This window comes from Papaver somniferum, unplaced genomic scaffold, assembly GCF_003573695.1.
Source record: "Papaver somniferum cultivar HN1 unplaced genomic scaffold, ASM357369v1 unplaced-scaffold_137, whole genome shotgun sequence".
Taxonomy (NCBI): Eukaryota; Viridiplantae; Streptophyta; class Magnoliopsida; order Ranunculales; family Papaveraceae; genus Papaver; species Papaver somniferum.
In genome coordinates, this window is record NW_020622934.1 from 18,045,953 (window position 1) to 18,056,297 (window position 10,345).

Genomic DNA, 10,345 nt, shown 5'->3' on the forward strand with positions numbered 1-10,345 from the left:
ACACAGTTACAACACAACACGATTACGGGGATACGTCAAATCTTAGAAAAACGGGTTGTGAGGACACGCTATATATATTAATAATATCATTAAAATGAAATATTACTACTTTTTTTTTTGGTAAATCCAAAATTTTATTAATAAATAGCCATATGTACAAAGTGATTACAAGAAAAAGAGGTCAAGAGACCCCAAAAAGCTCATAATCTACTTGAATCGAAAATAAGAAATATTAGGCAATTCTACGTATGAAAGAAAAAAGAGCCTTTCATTATAGTTTAAACGTACACCATTCCTTAAAAGACAACCTCTTTTAGTCATAGCATTCGCAGAAAAGTTTGTCTCACGGTAAATATGATAGAAAGAAATTGAATCATAAGAATTCTGAACTTGGATCCACCTTTGTTTAATCGGCCAAGGAACATTTGAACTCTTGAAAGACATAACTGCACTTATTGAATCTGAACGCACCGGAATTTGTCGCACCCCCATTTAACAGCCCACTCCAATCCCACCAAAATACCAAACAATTATGCCATGAAATTATTAGTAATCAAGGCCAATACTCATGGCTCCAACCACATTCCAATCAGCATCCCTAACAACCACTCCAGCACCAGCACACCCCGGGTTTTCTTTTGAATCACCGTCGCAACAAAGAAGCAAACAATTACTACAATCTGCACAACAAAATAATTACTCTTATTTTTAAAATATTTGATTACTAATTATATAGAATCAATAATAATGTAATAATGGTAAAGTTTTTCGTGAATAATGCTTGAATTTGACTAAAACAAGAATAAATTAGCGTCACATTTAGTTTATTTTGATTTTCCAAATGAAAATAAATCATTTATGGCGTGTCCAATAGTGTCCAATTAGTGTTCATAAAGCGTTCAACTTCTATTTTTACTCGACACGTGATATGGCGTATCCATCGAATGTAGGGAAATGTGGTAACCATGTCGTGTCCATAATTGTGTCTGACACGATTACGGCAACTTTGTTGGAGTTTCCGTGTAACATAGGTGGTCGCAGATGTCTATTACAGTATTACTACAAATTTGAAGTTGTAAAATTTAAAGTTGTCCATGATTCATAACTGGTTTTGTTTACGCAGGTTACCCATTAGGTCAACAACAACGGTCCTCGAACAAGGCAATCAGTGGTCTGAATCACGCCACCTGGCAAATTAAAGTTACATTTCAAAGTGACTGGTGTCAGTCAGTCAGCATAGATTTCTCCGACAACCTGAGCTTGGGTTCCCAAATTCACAGATCACTCATTCACCCCTACCAAAGGTACATAACTACGAAATCTCTTATAATTATGGAAAATCATAAATGGATATTTTCGTCCTATTTTCCGTAAATATAAGCTTCTAGATATTCTTTCTTCTGTAAATTACTATTTACTACCTAGCTAAAAATCTCCCTCTCTCCGGAAGGGAAGGAAAGGAACAGCTTGAAACCCAGGTGAGAAATTAGTTAGTTAATTTTCTATAAGCATATTTCTCTGAAAAGTTGGTCGGCAACATGATATTGAAGTTTGACTAATTTTTAGGGTAGGAAATTCGAAAATAAGAATTTCTTGCCACATTTTTCTGTTCAGTATTTTAACAAACAACTATAGTACATTATTTTGTTGAGATTTTATTTTCTTTCTTTTAACCTATGGCATGGATTACATCAAGAAGACATGTTAAAACGCATAATTGTTGGTCACTAAGGGCGATTAATAGCATCCGCGCAGGGTTAGAATATTTTTTTACATTAATTGATCATTCTCTGATTGTTATTTCTGTTTGTATTATTATTGTTTAGGCTAAAATGATTGAACTCTCGGACAGTGAGAGTTCATCAGATGAAGAATGTAACGTTCAGGTCAAGTCAGAAGTTGATGAATTCTGCGAGGGTTCATCCTCAATGGCGACGACATCCAGGAGACTAATTGAGGTTTTTTTTTTTCATTTTTTTTTGGCTTGTCATTAGCTGCATCGTAATTGTCATTATATTGAGCTATATCTGTTCAAAGTTTTAGTATGCATGTAAATGTATAATGCTTCTAAATAGACCGTGAAAATGGAATAATTAGAGAGGGCAGTCAAGTAGTCGTCACAGCCAAGAAACAGGATATCCGTTCGTTAAGTCAGAAATTGGGGAATTTGATGAGGGTTTGCCATCAGGCACAACATCCAGGAGACCAGTTGAGGCAGGTTCTTTTTTCTTTTCTTTTTTTTTCCTGCTGAGTATTAGCTACATTGTGTTCTTCTGTCTGAGTTGTATCTATTCAGGATTCTATTATACTTGTAATGCATCTGAATAGACTGGTTGGAGGAAAGATAAGTGGTCATTACAGCCAACACACATGATTTTAGTCGGTTTGCTTCTAAGACTGCAATTTCTATTCCCCTAAGCACCTCCATATTCTCCTCCAACCTTAGGTGTCACTCTCTATTGAACCTTAAAATTTTGGAAATAGTAAAATTATTTGGGTGAATGGTGAAATAAGTGGTGAATGTAATGCCACCTTGAATAGGAGGGATGGTAGCGAGGTGTTTAGGAAGGTGAATAGCGATTTTTATCGGTTATATGACCTATTGTTGACCAGTTTAGATTGACACTATCTTTACATATCATTTGGGGTTAATGTTTCATGGTGTTTAAACAAAAATTATTACAAGTTAATTTTGTTGTGGAATGTTTTTGATTGTGCACTATACTCTCACAAATATTAGCGCATTTCATTAAGTGTAGTTAAACTCAGCTAACTCGCTTGATTTCCTCGCAAGTGCTCGTGAAGTCACTAGTATTCCCAAACTGATTGGCAAATAGAGTAAGGCGCATTTTTTGACATTGCGAGTCGCCGAGTAACTCGTTGAGAGAGTAAACTTATAAATTTTGTGGGGGGTTTAACTTGAATCATTTTTCTATCCCGTTTTTCACGGATGTTGTTGATCCTTTTGTTAGATTTTTAGCTCTATAATCATCATTACTTAGACCTAAACATGAAATCAACTTAATCATATGTTGAAAACAGATCTAATCCTAGTATTATGTTCTATAGCTCACAAAATAAGCATCATACATAGCATGCAGCACACTTATCAAAAAAGATTATATACTCTTTATTTCAAATTAAATTAACAGTCATAGCTTTTTACTTATTGCAGTCTCTACAGAGTTAGGGAAACCATGTACTCAGTTCTTACTTCAACTGAATTGAACAGTATCACTATGGTACACTCAATTTCATGAACAACACATAAAAGATAATCACGAAGAAGACAAGGAAGCTAACTTATTTAGTTTTTTGACTTGGACTTCCACTTCTATTTCCTCATGGCTAAATGATGGATAAAGTCGATTCCCATTTTATTGCGAGAGGCTATATGAGAGTCTTTGTCATGCTTGCCACAGGTCTTACTAACTTTTCCATCATGAGTTAAGAGACACACACCTCATGGCTGCATTGGACAGCTCACTGGTTAGCTTTAACTTAATCTAGCATTAACTTTAGGCTAGTCTTAATGCAAGATTGAACCATAAACAAACCTTAATACAGGATTACTACTAATATGACTTAAACTTAATCTAATTAAAGATTAGCTTAGACGAATTTAGATTTATATTGCAAACCATAAAAGCCAACAGCTCTAACTTTGACCTTAAACTTTTAATTTTTATAGGGTTTTAATTAAACTTGAATTGACTTTCATTAGAATCACAATGGTTTTCTAGTTTAAGACGTTGTGATTGGCTATGAATGATAATGACTTAGTAGTTACTAGGTATCTTTATTTTTGTTGTGTTCAGATCTTGAATGTTACCTTGTTTGTTTGTTCCCTTGTAGTTGAACAACTTTGGATGTTTGTTTTTCTATTTTTGATTGATAATTTCTATTGTCATTCGTTATGGAGTTGTTCTATTTCAATTGTGCTTGTATATAAGTCTTCCAGTAAAAATACAAGAAATAGTAACTTGACATTTAATGGCAAGTTCCTCTGAGGTGCTATCCACACTTTTGTTGAATAGGTCGAGTAGGAAAGAGTTTATTCACTTTTACTTTGCCATCTACCAGTTTAAATTCTAGCTGTTCATAACTAATGGTTCAAACTCGAACTGACTGAAGGTGAGGTAACACATAACGAAATGCGTAAATCTTTTATTATAGTTTTTATTTTTTTTGAAGGATTGCTGATAAAAAAGTAAAAATAATAATATGGCTTTTATTATAGTGAAATGCACAATATAATAAACAATAATATGGTTTCATTTGAGCGCCAAAGAAAAATTTCTAAAATATAAAGATAGTATCAATCTAAGCGTGTTAAGGGATCCTTCCCCATTTATGTTGTGTTTTTGTTTTAAAAGTCACCCTTGGTGTAGTGTTAAATAAAGAAACATTGAATTCGTTAAAGAACTGTTGAATAATCAAATTATTTCCCTTTTCTTACAAGTTTCCTGGTTTTCTTAACTAGGTGAATCCTCCAACCTCATCTCAGAGGCATAATTTGAGGCAATACTTTATAGGGATGGGGTTCTCACCAGCTCTTGTTGACAGAGTATTAAGGGAAAATGGTGGGTCACTTATCATGGTTTATATATGAAAAGAATTCATGTATGATATACATAGGTCTTGTTGGTAACAGTTATGTAACTCTTCTGTTAAATATAGATGAAGACAATGTCGAGTTGTTATTGGAAAGTCTTTTCGAGTATTCTGTAAGTGAAGCTTTTTTCTATGATATAATTTTGATTATAGATCTATATAGATTTGGTGAAGAAGATATCATTGTTGTTATAAGTTTTGTGTATTGTGTTATATGTAATTGAACCTTCGAAGGCTTATCCATGTCCACTGAAATTGTTAGGCTCCCCAAAATGTGAAGTCTGAACCCGCAGGTTCTTCTGACAGAATATCGAGTCCCATTACTGATGACAGCGATTTTTCCCTTGACGGTGCTGAAATGGAGGTAATCCCTGGCACTACTTTTACTTCCATGTTTCCTTTGGCTTTGAATCAATGATGCTGGATAAACTTACTTATTGCTCTCATACACCTCTGTAGGAACTTGAGGTGAAATCTGAATTTATTGAGGATACAAGAGCTTATTTGTTAACTATGAATTTCTCGGTAAAAGAAATTGACTCCGCTATAGAAAGGCTCGGTATGTTCAGCTTTTCTGTATTTTCTTGTTTTATCTTAAATGGTTTTGTTGAGTGATTCTGTTTAAGATTATGGATTCTTCTCTAGTTTAAGTTTACTTTTAGTAATTCACACTCCTTGTTTTGTTTCAGGTGAACATGCTCCTGTTAATGAGCTTGTGGATTACATTGTTGCAACTCAAATAGCTGAGGGCGCAGCAAAGAATGAGGTTGCATCAAGCATGAAAACCCTGACTGCATATTTTTGAAGTTTTTCTGGCTGACTTTAAGTACTACAGTGTGTAATGCATGTATTACGGTTGCTGATTCTTTAAACCATCTACTTGGTATGCATCTAACCTCTAGTTCATTCTTTGTTTTTCTCCAGGAAGCTACTACTGCATCCTTATTTGCGACTATGGATCGGACGCTTCTTTTGCTTGAAATGGGGTTCACTGAAGAAGAAATATCTTTTGCTCTTGAAAAATATGGTGAGTGGCTGTCAAGATTATCTTCAAATCTACGTGCTTTTGTATATTGAAAGTTTTTATACTCGTGAATTGAAATTTAGCAGTAGAGAACTGCATAGCAGATCGAGGGAATGAGTCCTAGGTATTCTCAAGATAATACTTTCGTTTGAACCTTCAGAATTTAGCACCTCTTTTTGATTTTTTAGGTGGAGATATTTCAGTTCAGGAGCTGGCTGCTTCGATAGTTGCAAAGCAAAATGGTGATACCTGGGTTGTAAAAACAGAGGTACCATCTAGTATCTCCATGATATGCTAATAGGATATCTGCATTTATTTTTACTTATTGCACATGAATTTTGATCCATACTGTTACAACTTACAATGGGTTGAAAACTGCTTTACTGTGTGCAGGAAGAATCAACCTCCGATGTTATGCACCATTCACACAGTGAAAATGGTTGGCGGCCATTTGAAAGTTCCACTAATCATCATGAGGATAGTGTGAGTCATTCACAGACTGGGAATGGTTGGACTACCATAGAAAGTCTATCAAGGGAAACTATCAGACGTCCATATGAAAGTCTTACAAATCACCATGATGATAGTAGGAGTCGTTCACAGACTGGGAATGGTTGGACTACTGTAGAAAGTCTATCAAAGGAAAGCATCAGACGCCGAGCTGTTGAAACATCTATGTCTCAGAATTATGCTTCAAGTTCAAGTTTTAATCCATATGAAGAATACACAGACTCGAAGGAAAGTGTCAAAGGCAAAAGACCAAAAATTGAATCCCCTGAACCCATGTCAATATCAGAATCTTTTGACGACTACAAAGTTCCTATCAGTTCTCACAGTACCGTTCCTTCACGTCGTCTTCTTGAATCTGTTGCTAAACCCCCTTATTTCTTCTATGGGAACGTTTTGGCCATCTCCAACAGTACTTGGGTCCGAATAACACAATTTCTGTATGGTGTTGCTCAGGAATTTGTGAATACTGAATTCTTTTCTGCATTGAGTAGGAAGGAAGGTTATGTGCATAACCTTCCGACAGAAAATAGATCTCATATCCTTCCGAAGACGGCGATGACAATTGAAGGTGTGATGGCTCATACAAAGCCATGGTGGCCATCATGGGACACACGAAAACATTTATCATGGATTAATCCTGAGGCCACAGGCATCTATCAGTTGTGTGAGAGATTAGGGAGGATATTAGCTGATACACGAGGGGTTCCTTTGAAGATTCAACAGTCAGAAATCATTCATCACTGCAAGACCCTAAATCTTGTTTGGACGGGAAAAAACAAATTAAGTCCTATAGATCCTGAATACATTGAGCAAATATTGGGGTATCCAGCAAACCATACTGATATAGTGAGGTATGATCTGGCAGAAAGACTTAAATTACTTAAGTACAGTTTTCAAACAGACACACTCGGGTATCATCTCTCAGCTTTGAAGAGAATTTATCCACATGGGTTGAATATGTTGTCTGTATACAGCGGCATTGGTGGGGTTGAAGTTGCGTTACACCGTCTTGGAGTGCGTCTAAAATGTGTTGTTTCCGTTGAAGACTCTGAAACTAATCGAAGGATTCTCAAGAGGTGGTGGGATAATACTAGACAAACTGGAAAACTAGTGCAGATCGAAGGCATTGGAAAAATGACAAGTAGCAGAATCGAGTGTCTGACAAAAGAATATGGTGGTTTTGACTTTGTAGTTTGTCAAAACCCATGTGCTCTCATGTCTGGAAGCTCAAATGGTGCAGTGGATGCAGATCTCGACACCAACATGTTTTTTGAATTTGTTCGTGTTTTACAAAGAGTAAGGGGATCTGCAGGAAGTAACAGATGAGGAAAAAAGTTCCCTTCCTTAAGATACTACCACTCACCTCTGTTGCTGTAAAATCAGAAGTACCCTCCCAACAAGGCATTCTAAATCATCAGAGTTGGGGGATGACAGGGTAAGAATGCTAAATTGTAATCTCGTCAGGTAGAACTGTAAAATTGTAAAATTGCAGTATCGTCAAGTAGAACTGTGAAATTGTAAAACTGTGACCATGACTGGTTGGTAACGCTAAGCTGTAACACAGATTTGGTTAGTCGCAGAATGCACAGAGGAGTCAGTGTCGGGTCTGTATGGTTGAGCAGAATGCATAAGCAAGACCCAACTATTATTGGAGGCTAAGATGATGCTGCACCAACCAACCAACTTAAACTTTGTTGGTAAGGGTGGTTACAAATCAAGCCTTGATCCATTTGGAATTTAACATTACTGGGTATAAATTAAGGCTTTTCTTCAAATTTTATTATTTATTCACAAACTGATTACTAAATGGTCAGAAGTGGAAGGTGGGGTTTTCAGGTTAAACTTTTTCTCTGTAAAGCTTTAAAATGAAAAAAAAAGAAGAAGAGTGATATCCAGATCAATTCAATGCAGTTTCACTGCGCAATGACCAATTCATCTTAAAAGTCGATGATGGTGTCATTTCTATTGCTGATGTTAATCCATGATGGTAGTACCAATCTGATGCATTTTATTTAGTGTGATAAATCTATGAAACGATGCAAACTTGCATTACTTGCCTTGGCTGCCTAGAACGGTTAAATGAACCATTTCGAAACCGCCTTTTAAGGTAGTCCAAAGGCACAAAGAATAAGGATAATATAGTTCCAATAATGCACCTGTAACCTGTTTCTATCCGTAATTAAGAAGTATTTATTCTTTCTTGTATTATTAGTAGTATTCAATACAAAGAGACTCCTTCTATGTTTTATTATTCCTTAATTTAATCCAAACTTCTTTTTGCTTTGTGTGTCGCATCAATAAAACTAATAATCTTATCACTTTCTTAACAAACGCATTATTGGTAAGAAAATGAAGTCTCTCTTGTTTTCTTTTCTTGTACAAGTTATTTTCCCTTATTGGTTTGAATTCTATGGTTGTTTTGTTATTGAGGTGTTTGTTTAATTCTTCATTTGGCTTGGATTCCTCTTCTGTTAATCGTCTTTCAATTGAGATTTCTATATAATTTTCACCCATGTCTTGTTTTCAGTTGTAGGTAATTGGATAAGAATCCATTTTTTTCAACGAAAATTCAGCTTAGTGTCAAATGGGATCTGAAGTTCCTCCTGCGGCAGTAACAATCCATGTGACTGGATTCAAGAGATTCCATGGAGTTGCTGAGAATCCAACTGAGACAATTGTTTGTAATCTAGAACAGTATCTTAAGAGAAGGGGTTTGCCAAAAGGGTTCATACTTGGGAGTTGCAATGTTCTTGAAACTGCCGGTGAAGGCGCAGTTGCTCCGCTCTATTTAACATTAAAATCAGCTGTTAAAAGCTTAGATTCGGAATCGCCGAACTTAGGGCAGACTATATGGGTCAGTTGCTTTGTTTTTCTCTTATGATGGTTGGGAAACCTGTATAAATTGCTTTGTCATCTTACCTGAAGTTGTTATGTTATATGCAGCTTCATTTTGGTGTCAACAGCGGTATGACAAAGTTTGCTATTGAGAACCAAGCAGTTAATGAAGCTACGTTTCGCTGTCCTGATGAAATGGGATGGAAACCTCAAGTTAGTATTTCTCCCTCCTTCCCTATTGTGCAATTTGTTGCAACTTATATATGACTAGAATTGAAGGAATCTCCACAACTTAATCGACATTCTTGTCATTTGCCCGCTTTTCAGAATGTGGCCATTGTTCCTACAGATGGAGACACTTCAAAAACACGAGAGGTACATAAAGATTCATGTTTAACTTGTTGATGCCGATTAGGGAGGTGAAACAGCAGACTTTAGGCTCACTATTTCAATTGCTAACATAAGTGTTTTGTGTTCAGACTGCTCTTCCTGTTGACGAGATTATTGCAGCGTTAACAAAGATGGGTTATGGTGTCACCAAGTCCAATGATGCAGGACGTTTTGTGTGCAATTACGTCTATTATCATTCTCTTCGGTTTGCAGAGGAAAACAAGATTAAGTCTCTCTTTGTGCACGTTCCTCTGTTCATGACTATAGATGAAGAAACTCAAATGCAGTTTGCTGTTTCGTTATTGGAGGTACTCGCATCTTTATGCTAGAATTCTTGCAAAAGAGAGCATGTAACCAAGTCTGAGACACACCATTGGGTTTGGGTGGTATTTACAAGCATTGCTATGTGGGAGTACATACCAGTCAGACATGGGTGGTCGTTACATTGTATGAATATTATGTATTGAATAAACGATTACAGTTACATATGGTATGTTCTGTTTTAGTTGTCGGTTTCACAGCTAATTGAATTTCATTAAGTGCTTCTTCATTCTATTAACCTAGCAAAAAAAAAGAAGAAAACTTCTTCATTCTATTAAGTTGAGAAGAAATTGAGATGATTGAAGCCAATTCGTCTTCAGTTTTTTTAAAATGTGACGAAAATCAACAAATGACAACCTAAATCCTTAGAGAACTCCTTTAGGCTGATAGGATTTGACAATCTCTTCAGCAATTTTATTTAAGTTAAAGAAAATATCAAATTTTCAAGTTTCAAAAATTCATCAAAATTCGGACAATCACGAATATCATGACTCACCTCATGCTTCAAAAAAACCGAAAAAAAATTTATGACTCAACTTCCTCCAAAAAGTAGTCTTTGGGTTAAGTCATATGAGCTAGATTGGCAGTTAAGTGTTGCAATTTAAAAAAAAATGTGGCCTAAAGTTAATACTAGTTCTCTCTCCTAGCATG

At 35.8% G+C, this 10,345-nt stretch overlaps 2 protein-coding genes across 6 annotated transcripts; both read left to right on the top strand.

The window, feature by feature from the left end:
• Positions 1-1,250: 1,250 nt before the first annotated feature.
• On the top strand, positions 1,251-8,118 carry LOC113334404 (probable inactive DNA (cytosine-5)-methyltransferase DRM3). 3 transcript variants are annotated; one of them, XM_026580663.1, is made up of 11 exons: positions 1,251-1,478; positions 1,827-1,958; positions 2,098-2,214; positions 4,484-4,583; positions 4,681-4,727; positions 4,877-4,978; positions 5,074-5,173; positions 5,304-5,380; positions 5,539-5,641; positions 5,827-5,906; positions 6,032-8,118. In XM_026580663.1, exons 2-11 carry the CDS (start codon positions 1,833-1,835, stop codon positions 7,472-7,474), a joined length of 2,295 nt encoding a protein of 764 aa, XP_026436448.1. In that variant the 5' UTR covers positions 1,251-1,478; positions 1,827-1,832; the 3' UTR covers positions 7,475-8,118. The 3 variants fall into 3 exon arrangements, with proteins under 3 accessions (XP_026436448.1, XP_026436450.1, XP_026436449.1); XM_026580664.1 differs by lacking the exon at positions 1,251-1,478 and adding an exon at positions 1,531-1,567; XM_026580665.1 differs by lacking the exon at positions 2,098-2,214.
• Positions 8,119-8,378: 260 nt separating this feature from the next.
• On the top strand, positions 8,379-9,916 carry LOC113334406 (pyrrolidone-carboxylate peptidase 1-like). Of its 3 annotated transcripts, none has more exons than XM_026580667.1 (5): positions 8,379-8,489; positions 8,676-9,002; positions 9,092-9,196; positions 9,311-9,358; positions 9,463-9,916. In XM_026580667.1, the coding sequence occupies exons 2-5, from the start codon at positions 8,733-8,735 to the stop codon at positions 9,700-9,702; spliced, it is 663 nt and encodes a 220-aa protein (XP_026436452.1). In that variant the 5' UTR covers positions 8,379-8,489; positions 8,676-8,732; the 3' UTR covers positions 9,703-9,916. The 3 variants fall into 3 exon arrangements, with proteins under 3 accessions (XP_026436452.1, XP_026436453.1, XP_026436451.1); XM_026580668.1 differs by lacking the exon at positions 8,379-8,489 and adding an exon at positions 8,510-8,578; XM_026580666.1 differs by lacking the exon at positions 8,379-8,489 and having other exon boundaries at positions 8,586-9,002.
• Positions 9,917-10,345: the final 429 nt, after the last annotated feature.